The following is a 24,355-nucleotide window of genomic DNA, read 5'->3' as shown; positions in this document are numbered from 1 at the left end:
CAGCAGTCAGATCTGCCCCTCGGCCCTGGGACCCACCTCCACCCCCTGGCGAATACACAGGATTGTCTCATGCATGTGCAGTCCTGGGCCAAGCTGGTCGCAGCAATTTTTCACTGGCACTTTTCTCCTGCTACGGGCATTTACGGGCAGGGAGAAAAGTGCCCAGTTTTTACAGGCTGTCCGTAAATATATGGGCGGTTGGTAACACTATGCTGGACAGATAGGGAATGGATCCCCATCTGTCTGGTTTTAGCGGACCAGATTGGATCAGATGCTGGCGGGTGTCAGTGGACACATGTCCACTGACACCAATGGATGGGTTCGATCAGGTCCTCCTGAAAACTGACAGGCGGACCCAATTTGTCCGTTAGTGTGAAAGGGGCCCTATACTGTATGTATTATAGCTGCGTATTTAATTGCTTTTATAAAACTCCATTCTGCTCTACAGACATAAATAATTGAGAAACATTCATATAGCTTTTTTTCCAGTGTTGTTTTTATTCATGTAAAGTTTGAAAGCAATCTATGTCAATCTAAGGCTCTTAGAGTGACAGGTGTAGCTTACTGTGCAAAAAGTTAGTGAACTGCTAAAACACTGACAATAAATTACCTCTTACATGCTGAGCACAAATGGATGAACGTGTTCTACATCAACAAATGTTTATAAGCGTACCATTGGAAGGCCATTTTGTATCCACCACTGATTAGCACAGAAGTGGAGTTCATAGCGTGCAATCAGAAGTTAAGGTCTTCAGACTCAGCTCATATTACCTTTTGACCGAATTCCTCTATTTTTTGGAACATTACTTGTTATAATTCAATAACCAGAGGCTAATATAGTCATTATTGCCCAAAATGTTCTGAAAAACCTGAGATTACTGGCTCAGTTAGTTTGAAATTGATCAATATGACTTCCATCTACGAGCTTTCCCCTAACTCAATTTAGGTGGCTTAAAAAAAAAATCCAGACTACTTTCTGCAGGAAGGAAAAAATGGCTCTCATGCCAGTCTTGCGCAGACTGCAATCAAAAGCTTTAATTATCACAGTTGGCCCCCTGTGGGGTAGTAAGAGAATATACCTGTTTAACGTGATCTGATCGAAGAACAGGTTAAAGTTGACTTTTTGGTTTTTCTGTCCTGGAACAGAGCACCATATTATGTACAAAAAAATATCATGAATTAATATCAAAATACAAAATAAAGTGTTTTCTTTCACATAAATAGTTGAGGGTAGGGCTGGTGAAAAGAGGGAGTTTGAGTCCTGATAGATCCACGTGGGTGTAAGGCTGCACCCTCATAGCTCCTGGGATTGAACAAAGTCCGGATTGTCATAGCAGTAAGTCCCAAGGGATGGAGAGTCCATCAGGGGAAGAGGTTCTTTTGATTTTTCTTCCTCTTCTCTGTGCTGAGAGCACTTCTTACAACAGCATCCACACATGACAAAGAAAAGATTGTCATAGGGTGCCAAAGAGTGTAGCCAAAGTGGTAGGAAATCCCAGTTCCTCAGGAAAGATGGTAAATATTTTGGCAACCTCTTCTGAAGAATATTGATGATTATGACTGCAACAATGACCACCAGAATTGGACCTCCCACAGCGGCTAGCACAATCCATCCAGCCATAGACAGGCCAAAAACAGCCAGGGGTAGTATAAGGAAGCTCACGAGGAGGTATAGAACTGCAAACCAGCGGTATTTTGCTGTAATATCTCCAAATGTTTTGGCTATGTGGATCGGTATACGAAGGTATGGGACAACATACCAGAGGAGAATGCCAGAGAGATTGAAAAAAAGGTGAATGAATGCCACCTAGAATAAAGAAGAAGAGGGTTAATTAATTATTGAGATAATAAGATAAAACAGCATAATTTATTTCATCGATGTTGTCTGTCTTGTAGGCTAATATCTGATCAGTGTTTAGTACTTGAAGGTTTATTGGGGACATTTGAGATATCCATGTCATTATCTCCTGTGCTAAAGTTCACCCAGAAGTCTTTGGTACTACAAATTGTAACATACTCTGTTTGGTAGCCAGAAAGTTGTCAATAACATTGCAATTGAATAATTTCTTTGAGAATGAATACCAAAGAATTTAAGGGTTTGAATTGCTCATGGGATAATTAAAATGTAGGGCATTAGGTGAATTACCATTTAGGCTTCATTCACACCTAGGTGTTTTGAATCGCGTGCAGATTTACCCGTGATTCTGCCCGTGATTTCAAAGCGGCAAGGTGTGAATACTCAATACTTAATACCTAGGTCTTCAAAAAATTATATTTTTTATTTTTCCATAAGCTTAAGGTGGTAATAAAGGAAAAATCACTAATATACATAGTTACATTGTTGGCGAGGTTAAATAAAGACACCAGTCCATTCAGTTAAACCTGTGTGGGTGTGGATGTGTGTGTTTATGTCAATACCATTTCCCATACCCCTGTATAATGTGTACTCCATGATGCCTCGTACACACGGGCTAGAATCTCGTCAGGAAAAAAACATAGATGCCTCGTACACACGCTCGGTTTACTCGACAAGAAAGCTCTGCCAGCAGTTTTCTTTCTGGTTCTTGCACGAGGCTTTAGAGTTTTTTTTTACTATTGACACTCCTGGCTGACACCACTGATTGTAGAAGGGAGTTCCACATCCTTACCTCTCTGACAGTAAAGAATCCCCTATTCAGTTTAAGGTTAAAACTTTTCTCCTTCAATTTCACTAAGTGGCTGTGTGTTTTCTTAAAGGGGTTGTAAACCCTCGTGTTTTTTCACCTTAATGCATCCTATGTGATGGGGATGTGATTGGAAAATATGGCTGCCTCTATGTAAATATTTAATTACAAATCATACAAAGAAACAACGTTTTTAAAACATTCACAATCATTGATCAGAGGAAATACCCCAAACTTGTCTTAACCTGGTTAAAACCATAAAAACAAAAAAATTGAATCAACTCTACATTTCGACAAGTATTTTCTTGGTGATATATATATATATATATATATATATATATATATATATATATATACACGCACACATACCGATCAGCCATAACATTATGACCACCCACCTAATATTGAGTATGGCCCCCTTTTGCTAAAACAGTCCTGATCCATTGAGGCGTGGACACCAAAGTAACATCCACATGAATGGCAGGACCCAAGGTTTCCCAGCAGAACATTGCCCAAAGCATCACACTGCCTCTGCCAATTTGCGTTCTTATCCTGGTGCCATCTCTTCCTCAGATAAGTGACGCACATGCACCCAGCCATCCACATGATGTATAAGAAAACATGATTCATCAGACCAGGCGACCTTCTTCCATTGCTCCGTAGTCCAGTTCTGATGTTCATGTGACCATTGTAGAAGCTTTTGGCTGTCACCATGGGCTTCATAGCCCCATACACAACAAACTGTGATGCCCAGTTTTTTTTCCTGCTTTCACCATGTTACAACATGTTCACTTTCTGCCTAATATATCCCACAGTTTTTCAGATGCCATTGCAATGAGATATTCTCTTTGCCTGCCAGGGGTCATAATGTTATGGCTGATCGGTGTATATACAGTATATAAAATGTTGGCAGCCTTTTAAATTCCTCAAAGCAAGCAAGGAATTATAAGACATCATACCTGCACTGATTCACTTAGGGAAGACGCGGGGCTGGCTAAGGCCGCTAACACAGCTGTAGTGGTGGTACCAATATTAGATCCAAGAAACAGAGGATAAGCTCTTTTCATGCTGATGACACCAACACCTGCAAAAAATTTATATTTATCATAAAACAATTCCTAGACAATTGTACCTATCAAAAGTAAATTTAGCAACATAGAAATAATTAATATTTGCAGGTTGGGCCCTGAATTAGGGCTGTTTTTCATTTGCCCATTGGAAAATAAAGACTGTTTGTAAAAGCAAACACAACTGGCTAGTGATCTTGGGTGGTGGTGTATACCTTCCCCAGTCATTGGCATTTGGTAAGCCCCTTTTTCTACCAGTGGTACTTCTGTCAAGCTGTTGTTCCAAGATTCTTGTTCTTCAAGATTTTCCCGTCGTGAAATCATCTTTATCTCCATTTGTTTGGACTTTTCATCTTCATTTACTACCATTGTGAAATTTTTATGTTATCACATCATGTCGGTGTATCAATTTGTATAGTGCGTGTTGACATTTTTTAACCATTTAGATATATATCAGTATATGCAATTTTAGGTTTGTTATGATCAGATGTGGTTCACTTCCATATCCTTACACAAGTAGTAGCGCTACACTTTTCCATTTTAGCTTTTGATATACTTTAGGCCAGGTCTGAAATAGCATTAACATTGATGGTGCCAACCCTTAGTGGCAGTACAGCATGAATGGCACTTTTGGTAGAAGCTGATACCGCAGAATTCTGTAAATTGCACTCCAGCATTTTAAAAGAATACTTGAACAAGTACAAATGCTCAGAAGGATAAATGTCTGTTAATGAAAACCACTCACCCATCAGAGGTACGATAGCGGCAGTGAACACGGAACTACTCTGCACCACGAATGTCATTACAGCACCAATGAGGATTGCCAAATATCCAGTGAGCCAGCTGAATGGGAACGGGAAGTCTGTGTGCACATAATTCATAATTATATTTATGCCTAATCAAACACATGAACAGTATACTGCATTATAAAGTTTATTGGTATTTTAAAAAGGTAATGTGTTAGATTTAAGTGAGATTTTGAAATAAATTGTAACAAACATTGGGGGGTTATTTACGAAAGGCAAATCCGCTTTGCACTACAAGTGCACTCAAAAGTGCACTTGGAAGTGCAGTCGCTGTAGATCCGAGGGGGACATGCAAGGAAAATGAAAAACAGCATTTTAGCTTGCACGTGATTGGGTGACAAAATCAGCTATACAGCGACTGCACTTCCAAATGCACTTGTAGTGCAAAGTGGATTTGCCTTTCGTTAATAACCCCACATTGTGTTTAACATTATTTAGAAAACTATTTGTGGCACTACTTGTACTAATTTCACCAGTTACGGCGGTAGCTCCCAAATACATGGGTATTGCACCTTGAATATGTATAAAAAAATTACATTTTGAAAATGCTCATGTTTTTTGTGATTTGTCATTTGTATTCACTTTAATTCACTTTATTGTGTTTTGAAATAATTTTGTTCTATATTCTAATAATAGGAAATCTTTAGACAACAACATTTAAACTCTCCCCCTATCTGGAGTCTCCTGATATAAAAGGCTCATTCAGGGCTCTGATGCGTCGCTTGCGATAATGCAGTATATTGCATGTTGCATTCAGGTAGCCCATTTATTTTGCCAATGTACAAGACTTTGGTGCTTTGGGTGCCATTTTGAACTAAATGATGCCACATTGCATTAGTACTTGTAGGCAAAACTTTTTTATTGTATTATAACTGTATTGTCTCCCTTTTATATTGTAAAGCGCTGCGTAAACTGTTGGCGGTATATAAATCCTGTATTATAATAATAATAATAATAACAACATCAATTAGGTGACAACATGATGTCTACATATGGCCCCGCTGGTGTCAATGAAGGCTTAGTCTGCAGCCGAGGAAAGTACCCAGTGCTAATTATTTAAGCATAGTTGTGATTCAAATTTTTTCACCTGCATTAATTATCTTCTTGATGATTTGTGCAATCTGACCCTTCAGGACAGAGTTAAGGATTTTGACGATGAGGATGAGGCATGTGCAAAGCACCACCAATGATGCGGTCAAGAGGATGAAACCCACTGCTATGTCTGGGAGATTGATGTGTGAAAAAATATGAATGCCTGGTTGAGGAAAAAGAGATTAGTCATAGATATACACCAAGGTAGCACTAACATGCTATAATGTGTGCCTCATACAGGCCCTATTCACTGTCTTGATGACCATGTATTACAAAGCCTAACATTTCTAGGTTATTTGTGCAGAACAGTCTGTAAACTTCTGGATATTCCTTCACACTACAAAACATTTGCACCATTTGGAAGTAATATCATTTTTTTATAGCATGGCGCCTCTAATGGTCAAGAACAATTAATGAGACCCTTTTAAAGACCTCAGTCTCAGACTAAGCTGTGCTCTTATGTATATAGGGTTATCTTACAAAATGGCTTTCTTGCTGTTCATTGTTCGCCATAAGGGAAAACAATATTAAGGTAAACTGTTAAAACATTGTCTGGAATTGCCTCATAAACTTTACATTTTATTTAAAATAAATATCCAGCTTCCATCTGTTAATGATATCATGATAATGATACATGTAATTCATCACAGAAAGTTTTGCACAGTATAGTTAGGCTCCATGCACATACAAGCTTAGCAGCTCCTGTATGCTCAGGCATAAAATCTCTGGCTCTTTTATGCGCTAGCGGTGCCTTACATGCTGTGTACAGTCACCAGTACAAGTGAATGTACGCAGCCATGGTCAGGTAAACACCAATGGCTTCTGCATCAACCTGCGTTTACCTACAGATGCATGTATAGCACTTCCCCACAAAAATGTGTTGTGGTTTTGTACAGCCATTCACTTGTATTGGCGTCTGTTTGCGGCATGTGCAGTTCTTTGGGTGTGAGTAAACACTAGGGGGTAGATCCATGTACATCGGCGCATTAATCCGCCGGGCGTAGCGTATCTAAGATACACTACGCCGCTGTAACTTTTTTTTTTCTCGAATCCTCAAAGAATTTGCGCCGTAAGTTAGGGCGGCGTAGTGTATCTTTGGCGGCGTAATGGCGCGGCATCCAAATCTCTGTGATGGGGGCGTGTTTTGTGTAAATACGTTGTGACCCGACGTAAACAACGTTTTTTTTTAACTGCGCATGCGCCGTCCGTGGGGGTATCCCAGTGCGCATGCTCGAAATTAAACCGGAACCAGCCAATGCTTACGATGGTGACAGTCATTCTACGCTAATTCCTATTTGCGAACGACTTACGCAAACGACGTAAAAAAATAAAAAATTGGACGCGGGAACGACGGCCATACTTAACATTGAGTACGCCACCATATAGCAGGTTTAACTATATGCCGGAAAAAGCCGAACGCAAACGACGTAAAAAAATGTGCCGGACGTACGTTCGTGGATCGCCGTAACTAGCTAATTTGCATACTCGACGCAGAATTCGACGGAAACGCCACCTAGCAGCCGGCGGAAAAAATGCACCTAAGATCCGACGCCGTACTAAAACGTACGCCTGTCGGATCGACCCGAGATGCCGTCGTATCTTGTTTTGTAGATACAAAACAAAGATACGATGCAGGAATTTTAAAATTACGCGGCGTATCAATAGATACGCCGGCGTAATTCTTTTGTGGATCTGGCCCTAGGGATTTTATGCTTCAGCACACAGGAGATGCTAATTGTTCATGTGCATAATGACTTACTCTTTACTGTCTATATAAGCTTTGGGGCATTTTCTAGCAACCAGAAGGCTCTGATCTCACACTTACATCTCTCTATGTTTTCTTCTACTGTGGTGTTAATTTCTACGAAAGTTCCAGATACGTTGGTGATGCAGGAAACTGTGCTGCAGTCAGTCAGGTTAGTAACTGGGACGTACTCGGTCACCTTGAAAAATTGAATCAAAGAAAATAATTTCTTGAAGTGTTTTTTTCCCCCAGGTCTACACAAACTTTCCAACAATACCATTAAAGTGGTTGTAAACCTCAGACCTGAAAAATGAACAAAGCATATCCCTCTATTGTCTCAATCTAGAGCACTAAGTGTCATTTCTGTCTGCTGCTTCATTCCTCTCTTACCTGCATGAGTCACTTCTGACAAGTTTTCCTGACACCAAGAGAAAAATGGTGACAGGGGAAGGAGCTCCAGCTGATTGAAAGCCTCAGCTCTGTTCCTGTGTGCTTTGTGGAGTTGCTCGACCACCCCCCCCCTGCAGAATGTGACCTCAGCTCTCCTCCCCCTTTTTTCTGACAGTTCGGACTTTAAATGGATGTAGAGAAGAGAAGACTGGAGATAAACCTATGTAAGAAGATTTGGTTAATCTCTGTGTATTACCTAAGGCCAGCCACTTCAGTGGGTATATGTAAGGGTTTACAATCATTTTAAAGATTAATATGTGTGCAAAATCTAATAAACCTGCTTGGTCATCCTCTGCAATATTTGATACAATATTGCCATAATGTGGACAGTGAACAGTTGTGATTTAAAAAAGAAGGCAGCTTTGCCTTTCAATCAAAAACATCACTGGAATTGGACACTTACATTTTTCGTTTCTATCTCACACCATCTCTTGATCAGACTTTTATTTGCACTTTCAGGATCACCAATAGCGTTTCCAGTGATTACAGAGCTGTCCAACTAGAGGGCATCAATAGGAATATTGAATTCAGATAGTGTGGTTCATATATACACAGCAGAGATAGATAGATAGATAGATAGATAGATAGATAGATAGATAGATAGATAGATAGATAGATAGATAGATAGATAGATAGATAGTCTGTCCCTCACCTTGACAATGAGATCGGTGAAGGGTCGGGTGATGACTTTCAGGATATCCGGGGCTTGGCCTCCAGCATGGATGTTAAAGCTTTTGATGATAGCTTCGGACAGGTATAAGAGGTAGCCTGTTCCCAGCTCAATAGGAAGTAGTATAATCACTGTCAACCAGTTAAACATTCCATGCACAGCTGAACCACCAAAGGCCCTACAACAAATCAATTCAAATTGTTACACAGGTGATACTCCAGTTATCCAATATTCTAACATTTTATACATCCAGCTTTGTACCTAATAAGAATTATGGGTGAGATCCACAGCCAGCGGGCGCAACTTAAATATTCCGATTTAAGTTACACCGCCGCAAAATTTCTACCTAAGTGCCCGATCCACAAAGCACTTACCTAGAAATTTGCAGCGGTGTAACTTAAATCCGTCCGGCGCAAGGCGTGCCCAATCTAATGGGGCGAGTCCCATTTAAATTAGGCGCGCTCCTGCGCCAGACGTACTGCGCATGCTCCCGATGCTATTTTCCCGACGTGCTTTGCGTTACGTTACATTGCACCGAGTTTTGTGAATTCGCGACGGGTAAAAAAGAGATGCGGCGGGAAAAAAAAAATGTAAAAAGAAATTTGACAGCGACGCGGGAAAGACAGGTATACTTTTACATGGTGTACTAACTTTACACTTTGTAAAAGCAGCCCTATCTTTGCGACGGCAAACTAACACTTACGGAGACTTAACGAAGGGAAAAACCTTTGTGGATCTCCGTAAGTGCTAATTTGCATACCCGACGCAGAATTTCGACGAGTAATGCCCCCAGCGGCGGCCGTGGTACTGCATCCTAAGATCCGACAGTGTAAAACTATTACACCTGCCGGATCTTAGGAATATCTATGCGTAACTGATTCTATGAATCAGCCGCATAGATAGAAACAGGGATACGACGGCGTATCAGCAGATACGCCTGCGTATCCCTTTTGTGGATCTGGCCCTTTATGTCTATTAGTGCCCTATAACTTTGTGTATCACAGTGTAGTTGTAAAATGCCATCTTTAGCATCTTGTCAGGTTGTGCTCCATCAGGTGAAAATATTATCGACTGTGTTGATCTGCAAGTCTTGAACATAATTGAACCAGCCACAAAGATTAATTTAGTGTATCCGGAAAATGTTATGAATTTTACCTTCGAAACTCATTGCGATCTCCTGACTGTGCTAAGGACACTAATGTGCTGGTCACTGAGGTTCCGACATTCACTCCCATAATGATGGGTATAGATGCCTTCACATTTAGTACTGCAGGAGAGAAGAAGACATACATTTTGCACATAGAAGCAATATACCATGAAAATTGTGAAACCAAACAATCCCATCTTTGATGAAAAAAAAATGGGAGCTGCCACCGCAAAATGTTACCTATCCTTACTTTATTACCTATGACCATCGATCTTGTACTATGGCTTATTGACCTAATTAAAATGACTACTGGCCCTAAAAGAAAGCTCAAAATTGTGTCTTCAGTGTTTTATATCTATAAAGTTCCCTGTAAACTGTCTAAAGACAAAGGAATGCCTTCAGATATGTATTCATCTTACCATGCAGGATCTTTTGATTGGCTTTTCTTCGAGAGCAGTCATATCTTCTCATATCTAGGACATCCTTAGCTTTGTTTGAAGTTCATCATCTAATGTTAAGGGTACCTTCTCTAAAAATATTCTTTAGTATTTTATGGACTAAATGGCAAACTTTTTTTTCTCTCTCTAACCCCTGGTCAAACTTCATATTTTCGGCTGGAGGACTACCTTTTTCTTATATTCTAATGGAGGATCCTCTTGAAGGCCGATGATACAGAAAACCGTCAAGAGTGCTTTTGTGTTACTTAGTCCCTAGTGGAGTCTTCAGATTCACATATGTACAATTTAGTAGTTCAGGAGGTCTGTGTCCTCATTGAGGAAACTTCACTGCATTTTCTGTTCCCAGAGACACCACTATAATTAAAAAAAAAAATGTCCCCAATCTGGGGAAATCACACCTTTGACAGTAATCACCTGAACATTTATCAAATTGTGAAAATTTGGGACTCCCTCTCACTTGTTATCCTTTTAAAGTGGAGGTTCACCCTCCAAAAAAATTCTGACATCACATGGAGTCGAGCCATCCTATCACAGGCAGTGCTTGGGAACGCCCAGTCCCGCGGGATTGCCGGGGGGTGAAAATCGTGATAACGAGGTATGTGCTGAGAAAAAAAAAAACACTGGCTTTCTGTCGGTAGGATGGCTCAACTCCATGTGATGTCAGAATTTTTTTTGAGGGTGAACCTCCACTTTAACAACATTCCCCAGTACAAACAGTGTCTAAAACTGGAAAAAAAAGTTTTGAGGCTTGAGTTATACTTTAAGTTACAGACCTTACAATAGGTAAATTCAAAACACTTATAAATGATATAGCTGCTTCTTGTTCTAGTGCTTTTTGCCTCAGGTTTTGGGTATGCAATCTGTATAAATACTTACTTCCAGAGGACACCATGCTGACAATAATGGAAGATGAAGTACTTGAGCTTTGCACCAGAACCGTAAGCAGGACACCAATGACCAGACCAGCAATTGGATTCGCTAGAATGTCATTGTCACTGAAAATATCACCGGTGAGTTTACCTGCAAAAAAGCATAAAGTGGATGAAAACTCAATATTTAGAGGTTGATGCACTCTGTTGATATGGATGACGATGATGCAAGACTGAACTGGCAGCTCATCCCTAGATAGGATATAGTGCACATTAAACGATTCACAGGACCATAGGATGCGAGCGTTAAATTGAGTCAAAGAGAATGGAGTTGCTGTTTGAAATTTTCAGTGACGTTATATCACTAGCACCTCGACATGTTGTTTACATTTCAACTTTTTTTTTAAATTGCACTAGTTCTCTCACTCTACTATTTTTCAAGTTTTAGAAAATGTCTAAATACACAGTAAGTCCCCATATCACAGTAAAAAACCATCGCAAAAAAAGCTGAATAATTTTGCAGCTTTTTGTAACCTTTAAGACTAGACTTTTGTAATTTGCATGGTTTACTTACTTCCAACTAGCTGGAAAGCTGAACTCAGAACATCCAAAGAGCAGATGAACAAATAGAGGAACCCTATAAGTAGGAAACTTTTGACCAGCCCCATCGTAACTCTTTTCACTCTCTCTTTATTGTTCATCTCTGCAGAGAAGATAAAACATATATCACTCATTTAGTATTTTAAGTATTTCTAAAGTCCAATCTTTTTTTGGCTTGTGCATGAAAGGGGTAGAACCCTTCTCAGTGCTTTCATGTTGTCCTTGTTGTGAAGATTTTCTCTCTTTATTTGTCCTGGTCATCATTGTCCCCGGGAGAAAAAGTGAAGGGAACTTTAGAATTTTACAGTTTTAGTGGAACAGAAGGTAAGATTAAGGGGTAGATCCCCAAAGAAAGTACGCCGGCGTATCTAGTGATACGCCGGCGTAATTTCAAAATTCCCACGTCGTATCTTTGTTTTGAATCCTCAAAACAAGATACGACGGCATCTGGGTTAGATCCGACAGGCGTACGTCTTCGTACGCCTTCGGACCTTAGATGCAATTTTTCGACGTCCGCTAGGTGGCGTTCCCGTCGTAATCCGCGTCGAGTATGCAAATGAGCTATTTCCGACGATGTACGAGAGGCCGTCGCATTCTTTTACGTCGTTTCCGTTCGGCTTTTTCCGACGTATAGTTAAAGCTGCTATCTGGTGGGGTACTCAATGTTAAGTATGGCCGTCGTTCCCGCGTATAATTTTGCAAATTTTACGTAGTTTGCGTAAGTCGTCCGTGAATGGGGCTGGACGCCATTTACGTTCACGTCGAAAACAATGACGTCCTTCGAACGGCATTTGGAGCAATGCACCCTGGGAGTTTTGACGGACGGGGCATGCGCAGTTCGTTCGGCACGGGGACGCACTTCATTTAAATGAAACACGCCCCCTACTCGCCGCATTTGAATTCCGCGCCCTTACGCCGCGAGAGATACTCTACGCCGCCATAACTTACGGCGCAAATTCTTTCAGGATTCAAAGAATAGCAAAGTAAGTTACAGCGGCGTAGCGTATCTCACATACGCTGCGCCCACGCAGATGTATGTGGATCTGCCCCAATATCTTTCCACATAAAAACCTGTTCCAGTGGCAATGTTCTAATAGAAGATCCTCACTTTGGAGAGATCTCCTCTCAATTTCTGTTGTGTTTCTGGGACAGAAGGTGATGGGAAATCTCCCCAAATTAAATACACAAAAAAACACATGCACACAAACACCTGACAATAATTTTATTAATGTCCTTCTCTATCCAAAACTAAGAAAAGTTTTTGGATTTAGGTAGTGTATACCCAATGTGAACTAGGCCAAAAAAACTTTAAATAACCTCATTCAGAACCCACCATTCCAGGAGGGACCAGATGGCTGAAGTTCAGGCAAGGCCCACGGATCAATATCTTCATTTGGCTCTTCATAGGGCAGATCCATAGACGTTGTGTATGAGGAATCTATAGAAAAACATCACAATGCTTCAAGATTACATCCTCCAATATTTAGAAGTATTGAGGCTTGCTGTTCAAAATATATGAATAAAAAAATGCATCCAGATTTTGGGCCAGATTCACGTAGCACGGGCGCAACTTAACTTTTCCGATTTAAGTTACACCGCCGCAATTTTTCCAAGTTAGTGCCCGATCCACAAAGCACTTACCTGGAAATTTGCGGCGGTGTATCATAAATCCGGCCGGCGCAAGGCGGGCCAATTCAAATGGGGCAAGTCCCATTTAAATTAGGCGCGCTCCCGCGCCGGACGTACTGCGCATGCTCCCGACGCAAATTTCCCGACGTGCTTTGCGCAAAGTTACAATGCACTGAGGTTTTGTGAATCGCGACAGGTAAAAAAAAGTTGCATCGGGAAAAAAAGAGTTGCACCCGGAAAAAATATAAATTTAAAAAAAAAATTGACAGCGACGCGGGAAAGACGGGTACACTTTTACATGGTGTACTAACTTTACACTTTGTAAAAGGTACCCTATCTTTGCGACGGCAAACTAACACTTACGGCAACTTAACGAAGGGAAAAAGCTTTGTGGATCTCCGTAAGTGCTAATTTGCATACCCGACGCTGGTTTACGACGAGAACTCCCCCCAGCGGCGGCCGCGGTACTGCATCCTAAGATCCGACAGTGTAAGTCCATTACACCTGTCGGATCTTAGGGCTAGCTATGTGTAACTTCTATGAATCAGTCGCATAGTTAGAAACAGAGATACGACGGCGTATCAGTAGATACGCCGTCGTATCTCGTTTGTGAATCTGGCCCTTTGTCTTTATTTAGAACACTCATTCTAATATCTGGCACTGGATCTTTGCTAGCACATTTGGGGAGAGTGAACTACTGCCCTTACATTGTCTATATAGTTTATATTGGCTGTGACCTCACTAAGAGGTGGCTGAGTATTGCAGCAAAGCGGGTCCTGGAATATATGTTAATAAGCAGGATTGGTCCACCCTGACCACCATCAATAAGGGGGCTGGGGAAGGAATAGTTATTCACAGACACCAGGTCATGCTTCCTTCCCCCTATGCTAAAGCTTATTTTCCTCCCACTGACTCCTTAGGCTGGAGCAGTCTTTCTCCCTCTAACTCTACTCACACCAACACTCAAGCATTTTATCTTTGCATTGACTATCAATTATTATTATTATTATACTATTATAAAGTATTTATATAGCGCCAACAGTTTGTTTAGCACTTTACAATGTAGAGGGGGGACAATACAGTTCAATACAGAAGGGACAGAAGGGCCCTGCTCATGGAGCTTACAATCTAAAGGGAGGGGGAGGTGGTACAAAAGGTAAACGCCAAGGGGGAGAATCTGATGGAGGTAACTCAGGTACAGATCTTATGCGGATGTGGGATAGGCTTTCCTGCATAAGTGAGGGTAGGGGCTGAGTGGACATACTGGGGCAGGGAGTTCCAGAGCATGGGAGAGGCTCTGGAGAAGCCCTGGAGATGAGCATAGGAGGAGGTAACAAGGGAGCTAGAGCAGGGGGTCTTGGGAGAAGAGGAGAAGATGATTTGGACAATATCTGCAGATGAGGTTGATGATGTAGCTGGGGGCAATGTTGTTGATGGCCTTGTATGTTGTGGTTAGTATTTTGAATCGATGCCATATAATTTTTTCCCTCCTGTTAACCACCTTTTGCTCCTTCTGTTGACCACCAGGGCAGTCTTTCTCCACTTGACCACCAATGTTGGGGAATTTTGCCACTGACCAGCAATGTGAGAGGCACTATTTTATTTATTCATGCATACATTCATGCACTCTATACGCTATGCTGTATGTTACATACTCCCAACTACTGTCCTAAATATTCTACGTTGTAATTTACATAGTCCTAAAAGCTGTACTGTAGTTGCCATCTTGGGGGGCCAACAACAAATTTTGGACCTGTACAGGGCAGGGAGCAAAAGGCCTGCAAGGGCCTTGGGATGACATTTTAAAGATGAAGATCCCTGGATCAGAAGCACGTAAGTGTCATATTCGCAACACATGATCTTGAGATTTCGATTTCTTAATCTCCTAATCTTTAAACAGGGCCTATGGCTGAGAGTATATAAACGTTAGTGATTTAATATTGTTCAGCCTTACCTGCTGGAGTCTCATCTAATGGAACCTTTACCGGCGTGTCATTGATGCCCAGTTTAATGTCAGAGAGGGGTACCTGTGGATTGTTGCTGGTGAATGGCATGTTGGAGGCAATGCTCTCAGATGTTCTCTTGTTGTTCTGGAGGGAAGATAATTTTTTTTATTAATATGGAGATATCTTATGTATTAAAACACATACTCCCAACTGTCCCTAATATTGAGGGACTGTCCCTCATTCAAGAACAAAGTGCCTCTGTCCCTCTTGCCTCCTCATTTGTCCCTAATTTTGGTCTGATCTATATAACTGTATATAAAATGCACTACTTTCAATAGCTATCGTGTTTTACAGTGCTAAACCCTTCATCCAATTTCTAAATTTCTGCATTTGTAAATTCTAAAAGCCAATATAAAGGAATGGTAAAAGATTGTAAGCTGGGCACAACATAAGTACACATTTCTTATACCTAATGGACAGCTGGGGAAGCTGGAAATCACTGTAGTAGTTGGTGAGCCAATCCTTTGTGTCCTTCTCAGATTTTGGGTGGCTTCCCTACTTAAAACTGACCACAAGGGGTCACTCATTTAGCACCACCACCATTCATACAGAACTCCTTTTTTGCCCCCAATGTTTTTTTTTAAAAGGCGTTCTCTGATTGGATGAGGATGGGAGGAAAGGCAGTGGTGTTATTATCTCCATCTTTTACAATTGAAGAATGCCCTGTATCCATTGAAAAAAAAACAAGTTGTTCAATGAATGGCGGGAGTGCCAAGCAAGTGACCCCGCCCCCATAGTCAATGTGCAATGGGGCAGCCTCACACTCAAACATATCATATGTGTTAAAAAGGTGAGCTGCACTGAGCGGGAATCATATATATAAAGTATAATTTAACAAATCAGAAAAAATCTGAATTATCACTGTGTCATACTAAACGCTCTGTATGGGAATGGACTGCATTGCTCAGAAAGAAACTAAATCTTAAATGACCCTTTAATACTAATTTACTAGGTGAAACATGCCATACTGTATATACAGTATCTCACATTTTTGTAAATATTTTATTACATCTTTTCATTTGACAACACTGAATAAATTACACTTTTCTACAATGTAAAGTAGTGAGTGTACAGCTTGTATAACAGTGTAAATTTTCTGTCCCCTCAAAATAATTCATCACACAGCCATTAATGTCTAAACCGCTGGCAACAAAAGTGAGTACACCCCTAAGTGAAAATGTCCAAATTGGGCCCAAAGTGTCAATATTTTGTATGGCCACCATTATTTTCCAGCACTGCCCTAACCCTCTTAGGCATGGAGTTCACCAGAGTTTTACAGGTTGCCCCAGGAGTCCTCTTCCACTCCTCCATGATGACATCACAGAGCTGGTGGATGTTAGAGACCTTGCGCTCCTCCACCTTTATTTTGAGGATGCCCCACAGATGCTCAATAGAGTTTAGGTCTGGAGACATGCTTGGCCAGTCCACAGTACATGTTGGCATTTCAATGTTCCCTCAATGAACTGTATCTCCCCAGTGCCGGCAGCACTCATGCAGCCCCAGACCATGACACTTCCACCACCATACTTGACTGTAGGCAAGACACACTTGTCTTTGTACTACTCACCTGGTTGCCGCCACACACGCTTGACACCATCTGAACCAAATAAGTTTATCTTGGTCTCATCAGACCACAGGACATAGTTCCAGTAATCCATGTCCTTAGTCTGCTTGTCTTCAGAAAACAGGTTTGCAGGCTTTCTTGTGCATCATCTTTAGAAGAGGCTTCCTTCTGGGATGACAGCCGTGCAGACCAATTTGATGCAGTATAGTCTGAACAATGACAGGCTGACCCCCCACCCCTTCAACCTCTGCAGCAATGCTGGCAGCACTCAAATGTCTATTTCTCAAAAACAACCTCTGGATACGACACTGAGCATGTGCACTCAGCTTCTTTGGTCAACCATGGTGAGACCTGTTTTGAGTGGAACCTGTCTTGTTAAACCGCTGCATGGTCTTGGCCACCATGCTGCATCTCAATTTCAGGGTCTTGGCAATCTTCTTATAGTCTTGGTCATCTTTATGTAGAGCAACAATTTTTTTTTCAGATCCTCAGAGAGTTCTTTGCCATGAGGTGCCATGTTGAATTTCCAGTGACCAGTATGAGAGAGTGAGAGCGATAACACCAAATGTAACACACCTTCTCCCCATTCACTCCTGATACCTTGTAACTCTAAGGAGTCGAAATTTTCACTTTGTTGCCAGTGGTTTAGACATTAATTGGCTGTGTGTTGAATTGTTTCGAGGGGACAGCAAATGTACACTGTTATACAAGCTGTACACTTACTATTTTGCATTGTAGCAAAGTGTAATTTCTTCAGTGTTGTCACATTAAAAGATATAATAAAATATTTTCAAAAATGTGAGGGATGTACTCACTTTATTGAGATACTGTATATACATATATAGTGTAATATAGTGTATATACAGTATATTATATTAATATTAAATATTGAATTTTTTCTTTTAACCACTTGCCGACCTCCTCATGTACATTTACGTCAGCAAAATGGCACGGACAGGCACATGTACATACCGGTACGTCCTCTGCTTGACGTGGGTCGGGGGTCGATCGGGACCCCCCCCCCCGTACATGCGGCGGTCGGTAAGCCTCGGGGAGCGATCCGGGACGACGGCGCGGCTATTCGTTTATAGCCGCCCGTCGCGATCGCTCCCCGGAGCTGAAGAACGGGGAGAGCCGTGTGTAAACACAGCTTCCCCGTGCTTCACTATGGCGGCGCATCGATCGAGTGATCCCTTTTATTAGGGAGACTCGATCGATGATGTCAGTCCTACAGCCACACCCCCCTACAGTTGTAAACACACACAAAGTGAACCCTAAATGTTACAGCGCCCCCTGTGTTTAACTCCCAAACTGCAACTGTCATTTTCACAATAAAGAATGCAATTTAAATGCATTTTTTGCTGTGAAAATGACAATGGTCCCAAAAATGTGTCAAAATTGTCTGAAGTGTCCGCCATAATGTCGCAGTCACGAAAAAAATAGCTGATTGCCGCCATTAGTAGTAAAAAAAATTAAAATGCAATAAAACTATCCCCTATTTTGTAAACGCTATAAATTTTGCGCAAACCAACCGATAAACGATTATTGCGATTTTTTTTACCAAAAATAGGTAGAAGAATACGTATCGGCCTAAACTGAGGAAATTTTTTTTTTATATATATGTTTTTGGAGGATATTTATTATAGCAAAAAGTAAAAAATATTGCATTTTTTTCAAAATTGTCGCTCTATTTTTGTTTATAGCGCAAAAAATAAAAACCGCAGAGGTGATCAAATACCACCAAAAGAAAGCTCTATTTGTGGGGAAAAAAGGACGCCAATTTTGTTTGGGAGCCACGTCGCACGACCGCGCAATTGTCTGTTAAAGCGACTCAGTCCCGAACTGTAAAAACCCCTTGGGTCTTTAGGCAGCATATTGGTCCGGGGCTTAAGTGGTTAATTAACATTCATCTTCAGATTTCATATTACAGTTTTTAAACTTTCAAGTACTGTCTGTATTACCTTTAGCTCTAACTCAAAAAATAACATTTTTCGTCCATTATCTTTGTATTTCTTTAGTTATTACCACTATAAATTATGTTTATTCAGTCAGGGGTATAATAGATTGTAAAACGTATATGTTCAGCAGGTAAGAGAGGAGTGTTTCAGATGATTGCTTCACACTTGCACAAAGTACAGGAAGGAACAGTAAATTCCTAGAAGAGTGATTTACTTTATAGCTTTTATTTCTGTGAACAGAGTAACTTAATACAGGGTAAGTACTGTATATTGGGTGCAGAAGGGCTGGATATTGTGGTTATTGTGATCACAAATGTTATACAGTGTTTCAGCATTTTATATGGAAGCTGGTCCTAAGTTTAAAGAGTATCCAAGCCCAAAATATATATTACAGTTCACCTTATATGAGGGGACTATTCATTTTTGCCTTTATTTTCACCTGGTGATGCTGTAAATAACACATTTCCTGCCCTAGGGTGGCTACGCTTATCCACTATACTCTATCTATAGGAGAGCAGCGTTGTCACCCTAGGCTGCTCTCTTGATTTAGAATACAAGCACCACCCTATCACTTTATTTCCGTTACATAGGGAAGGTGGTGTAGTTCTCAGAAGATAACTAAAAAGTCAATGACTTTTTTTAATAATTGAGATTAGTGCACAGAAAATTACAAGAGCATAGGAATTCTACTTGCAGAAAAGGTAAAGAAAAAAAAAGAGAACTAATGCAGATACCACCTCTAGGGACTGGTAAACAATAGGTTACATTTTTGTTCTTAGGTTTAGATATCCTTTAAAGTTGACCATACATGTTACAATGTAATTGTACAAACTCCCTTAGCACTACAGACAGCTATATGGTGATTCTTAAAGCGGTGTTTCACCCTAAAAAACAACTTTATAGCATCTCATTCAGCATAGTAGCGCGAGCTACAGTATGCCTTTATATATTTTTTTGGCGCCATACTCACTGTTTAATCGCGTAGTAAAATTTCAGACTCCCCGCGGGGAATGGGCGTTCCTATTCAGAGGGCTCGTGATTGACGGCCGGCTATGGCGCGTCACGCTTCACGAAAATAGCCGGAGTAGGTCTCGGCTCTTCCCGGCGCTATACGGCGCCTGCGCACAGACATCGGAGCTGACTGCGCAGGCGGCGTGAAGAGCAAACACCTATTTCGGCTATTTCCATGAAGCGTGACGCGCCATAGCCGGCCGTCAATCACGAGCCCTCTGCATAGGAACTCCCATTCCCCTGAAACTTTACTACGCGATTACACAGTGAGTACGGCGCCAAAAAAAAATATAAAGGCATACTGTAGCTCACGCTACTATGCTGAATGAGATGCTAGAAAAAAAAAAATTAGGGAGAACCCCCGCTTTAAAGAGACTGTGCACAAATTCTACAATCAGATTGTAACTATGTCATTGTAACCTGATTTAGTGGGAACTGTAGTAATTGTTTTTTCCAACCTGTCAGATCACTTGTTATCTCCTACCCCTCATTCCAGCCCCCAATGGCAGCTTCTGTGGAAAGCTATAAACATGTGATCACCCCCCAGTCTGGATAAAAAATAACTGGAGCAGATGTCATCTTATGTCCAAAGGTAATTTTAGAGCTAAATAGCTTTTAAGATAAAAAGGGCAAACAATCATTATCAGTACATCTCTGCAATACATACACATATCCCCATAATTCATCTAGTTATAGACCTTGTAAGTACAGAAAATACCCATTGATCTTCCAGTATTTTTGAATGGCGTCAGCCCTTCTCAGTTACCTTTTGTGAAACCACTCAAACCCAACCCTTATGCCTTGTACACACAATCGGAATTTCCATTGGGATAAATTCCGACTGATTTTTCCGTTTAAGCTGTCTTGCATACACACTGTCACGCCAAATTCTGACCGTCAAGAAGGCGGTGACGTACAACACTACGACGAGCCGAGAAAAATGAAATTCAATGCTTCTGAGCATGCGTCGACTTGATTCTGAGCATGCCCTACGGAATTTTGGAAAAAAAGAGAACGTGTTCTCTTTCTAAATTCCGACGGAAAAAAAGTCAGATAGGGCACACACACGGTCGGAATATCCGATGAAAAAATTCTGTCTGACTTTTTCCATCGGAAATTCCGATCGTGTGTACAAGGCATTAGGCTCCACGCACACTGGCTTAAAAAAATGTTGCTTCTACAGGAGTTTTGTGTTCTGCCTGTAGAAGCCGCTCAATGTTATCCTATGTGTCGATGCACATTAGGACGATTACAGGCATATTTTGAGCTCAATGAAAAAAACCTTCTGATTGGAGCTTACTGGCAGAAAAAACTTCAAACACTCATAAACTTTGTACAAAAAATGCTCTATATGATCGTTTTTTACTGCCAAGAGAACAGATGCTTTTTTTAAGCCCAGTGTGCATGGAGCCTTAAGCCTCATACACACACTTTGAATTTCGGACGATAGAACGTCCGATTTTTGTGACATGCTAGTCTCATGTTGAAAGTCAAGAGGTTACTCACAATACGAAAATTTTCGTATGACAGAATACAACGTCAGAAGTGACGTAATGTGTTCAATAGTTTTGTATGTATTCTTTCGTTTCTGAGCACGCGTAGTCTTGGTCTTACGTTTTTTTTTCATATGAAAACTGTACAAATTAAAATGAAAATCAGACGTCGAGTTCATATCCAAAAAAAATGTTATAGTCTGCACATCGAGCTTTTGGCTGACGAATAAATCGGCTTTCGAAAGCACAGTACTGACGATCCGAAAATCGGCAGACAGCTCGTCGTACAAATTTTTCCATCTGATTTTCGTATCGTGTGTACGTACAGGCCTTAACTCTGGGCTCAAAACACAGAGACCTACCATTCGGTAATCTAAGATAAGAACTGGGATGGCTAATTAGACTCTATTAAATAACACAGGATGTGTGCACAGAACGCAGGGTAGCTCTGAATTTCTGACAAGATTAATAGATGCTTCCGACGGTGACGTCATTCTACGCAAATCCCTATTCGCGAACGACTTACGCAAACAACGTAAACATTTCAAATTTCTACGCGGGAACAACGGCCATACTTAACATTGCGTACGCCTCATAACAGTAGCTTTAACTATACGCCGGAAAAAGCCAAACGCAAACAACGTAAAGAAATGCGCCGGCCGGACGTACGTTCGTGGATCGCCGTAACTAGCTAATTTGCATATTCAACGCGGAATTCGACCGAAACGCCACCTAGCGGGCACCGAAAAATTGCATCTTAGATCCGACGGCGTACTAAGACTTACGCCTGTCGGATTGACCCGAGATGCCGTCGTATCTTGTTTTGTGGATACAAAACAAAGATACGACGCGGGAAATTAAAAATTACGCCGGCGTATCAATAGATACGCCGGCGTAATTCTTTTGTGGATCTGCCCCATACTCTTTACATAGGAGAACCATTCTCAAAGTGACCATGAGAGAAAAGGCTTGTTGATTGGTTCCATCCATTTTGCTATAATTAAGATTTTTTTTTAAATATATTTATATTATTTATATAAAGTTTTTTTTATAGAATAGCTGTAATTTAGTTGCTGATTTTCCTGGCTAAAAACTGACTCTTCTGAAGGTGATGTCACTGTTTACCTGTAATCCAGGTAATTATGTTAACTTTATTGTGGCGGTTTATTGTGCTTTATTTTATTATACATGAAAGGTTACTACAATGCAAAGACAACCATGAACAGTAAAAAAGAAAAACAATTACCTGGTCCTCTGAACTGGCAGTTTACCAGGGCAAGTGTGATCATCTAGAACCGTGTTTCTCAACCAGGGTCCCAAAAAGTCTTTCAAAACCTTCCATGCCCCAAAAGTAAGGGCCTCCCAACAGTCTAATGCCCCGTACACACGATCGGAGTTTCCGTCGGAATAAACTCTGACGGGTTTTCCCGGTGGAATTCCGTTTAAGCTGTCTTGTATACACACGGACACATCAAATTCCAACTGTCAAAAACGTGGTGACGTACAAAACTACGACGAGCCTAGAAAAATTAAGTGTAATGCTTCCAAGCATGCGTCGAATTGTTTTTTTTCTTCGTCGGAGTTCCATACAGACGAACAGAATTTTCCATCGGAAAAAAAGAGAACATGTTCTCTTTCTTTTTTTTAATTGTTTATTTATTCATAACAGGAAATGGGTCCACACGAACATGTTCTCTTTCTAACCCAGATGGGGCATACACGCAGTCAGAATATCCGATGAAAAAAATTCCATCAGACTTTTTCCATCAGAAATTCCGATCGTGTGTACGAGGCATAACACCAAGTTCCAATTCCTAAGATACCACAAGCTCACACCCCCAGCACAATGGGGTTCACAATGTTCAAAAGCACTGGACTTCTGCTTGCATGCTCTGCATTTCTTAGGACTATCCCGGATCTAGAATCTAGCACAGGCAGGAAGCCTCGGCCCAGCAGGTTGAGAATGTTCTAGAATAGAATATTCCTATAATGTCGGAACTATAATTTTTAGTTATTATTCCAACCTAAATGGGTTATTAAAGTGTGAGCCCATCCAAGAATGAGATTCTGTCTTTTTGGTAAATTAAACTAACTGACATTTTTTCCAATCTCTCAAGAAAATGATTGGTTACATGGCTGTTCTGAAATCCCAGGTTTGAAAACCTGCTCCTTTCCTGTTTAAAAAACCCCAAAAAGAATTGTGGATGCAGTGAATATCCAGAATGCTGGAAAATCGTATTGTCTGGTCCTGCAGCACCATATACTCTATGCAATCGCTAAAAGCCATGCTCAAATAATCCATTTCAAATTGACTTCAAGGCTACTCCAATTTTTTTAGATTATAGTCCTTTAAGTAAAGTACCATTGGCTGCACTGCAACTATTAAGCTGTCAAAGATCTCATTTTCATTTGTTTGGAGGTGATTGGCTCCATCCTTTTTTCTATGTAAAGTGATGTGATCATGCATCAGTGCTATATAAGTAAAGTTCTTGGACAGAAGTGAGTCACTTGACCAACAGAGGTTCTTTCAGGTGATTTTTTTTAATTATTTAAAAATAGGCAAAATTATAAGGCAATTTGTATTAAAACAAAAACAAAGTCATTTTAAGAAAAGGGCCCTATATATACCGTTAGCGCTATATAAATTATAATGTATTATAATAATATTAACATACAAACTACATATATATATATTTATACAATGCATATATATATAAAGTATATATATATATATATATATATATATATAAATATATAGTAATAGGGATAGATATAGATACATATTTCCTATATATATCTATATCTATCTAGATATATATAGATATATATAAACTTCAAATATGTGAGGGTCTACAATCCCACCGCACAACAGTTTACAGTACAGGCAAACTATCACTCACCTATGAGAGCAGAGGATTCGAGTGGCCCAAACGCAAGGAGTGAAGGGGTGTGTGTACTGTATATAACGGCAAGAAAGAGGGGGTCAAAGTTTTCTGCTTCATCAGCAGGTTGCTCTGTTCTATTACTCCCATTATTAATGTTTACAGAGATAATCTACAGACGCACGTTGTTTGTGCCTTGCTAGTGTCCTCATTTGATGCAAGACTATATAGCCATGTTTACTGTAG

The 24,355-nt window shown here is 40.6% G+C and overlaps 1 protein-coding gene across 1 annotated transcript; it reads right to left on the bottom strand.

Annotated features, from left to right (window-relative positions):
* Positions 1-474: 474 nt before the first annotated feature.
* On the bottom strand, positions 475-24,233 carry LOC120913945 (sodium-dependent phosphate transport protein 2C-like). Its single transcript, XM_040324306.1, has 13 exons — positions 24,128-24,233; positions 15,150-15,285; positions 12,900-13,004; positions 11,541-11,669; positions 10,974-11,117; positions 9,648-9,759; positions 8,475-8,670; positions 8,226-8,321; positions 7,454-7,571; positions 5,624-5,791; positions 4,476-4,592; positions 3,623-3,747; positions 475-1,807 (listed from the first exon to the last, which is right to left on the bottom strand). Exons 2-13 carry the CDS (start codon positions 15,247-15,249, stop codon positions 1,295-1,297), a joined length of 1,923 nt encoding a protein of 640 aa, XP_040180240.1. The 5' UTR covers positions 15,250-15,285; positions 24,128-24,233; the 3' UTR covers positions 475-1,294.
* Between the last annotated feature and the right edge of the window lie 122 nt (positions 24,234-24,355).

The sequence above is a fragment of the Rana temporaria genome, chromosome 9, assembly GCF_905171775.1.
Source record: "Rana temporaria chromosome 9, aRanTem1.1, whole genome shotgun sequence".
Lineage (NCBI taxonomy): Eukaryota > Metazoa > Chordata > Amphibia > Anura > Ranidae > Rana > Rana temporaria.
This window is presented reverse-complemented; position numbering and strand designations above follow the sequence as displayed.

Coding starts and splice junctions, on each gene's coding strand:
- LOC120913945 (XM_040324306.1), bottom strand. CDS start 15,249: ATGCCATTCACCAGCAACAATCCACAGGTACCCCTCTCTGACATTAAA. Junction 13,005..15,149: donor ATTAGATGAGACTCCAGCAG/GTAAGGCTGAAC, acceptor GTTTTTCTATAG/ATTCCTCATACACAACGTCT. Junction 1,808..3,622: donor CCCTAAGTGAATCAGTGCAG/GTATGATGTCTT, acceptor TCTTTATTCTAG/GTGGCATTCATTCACCTTTT.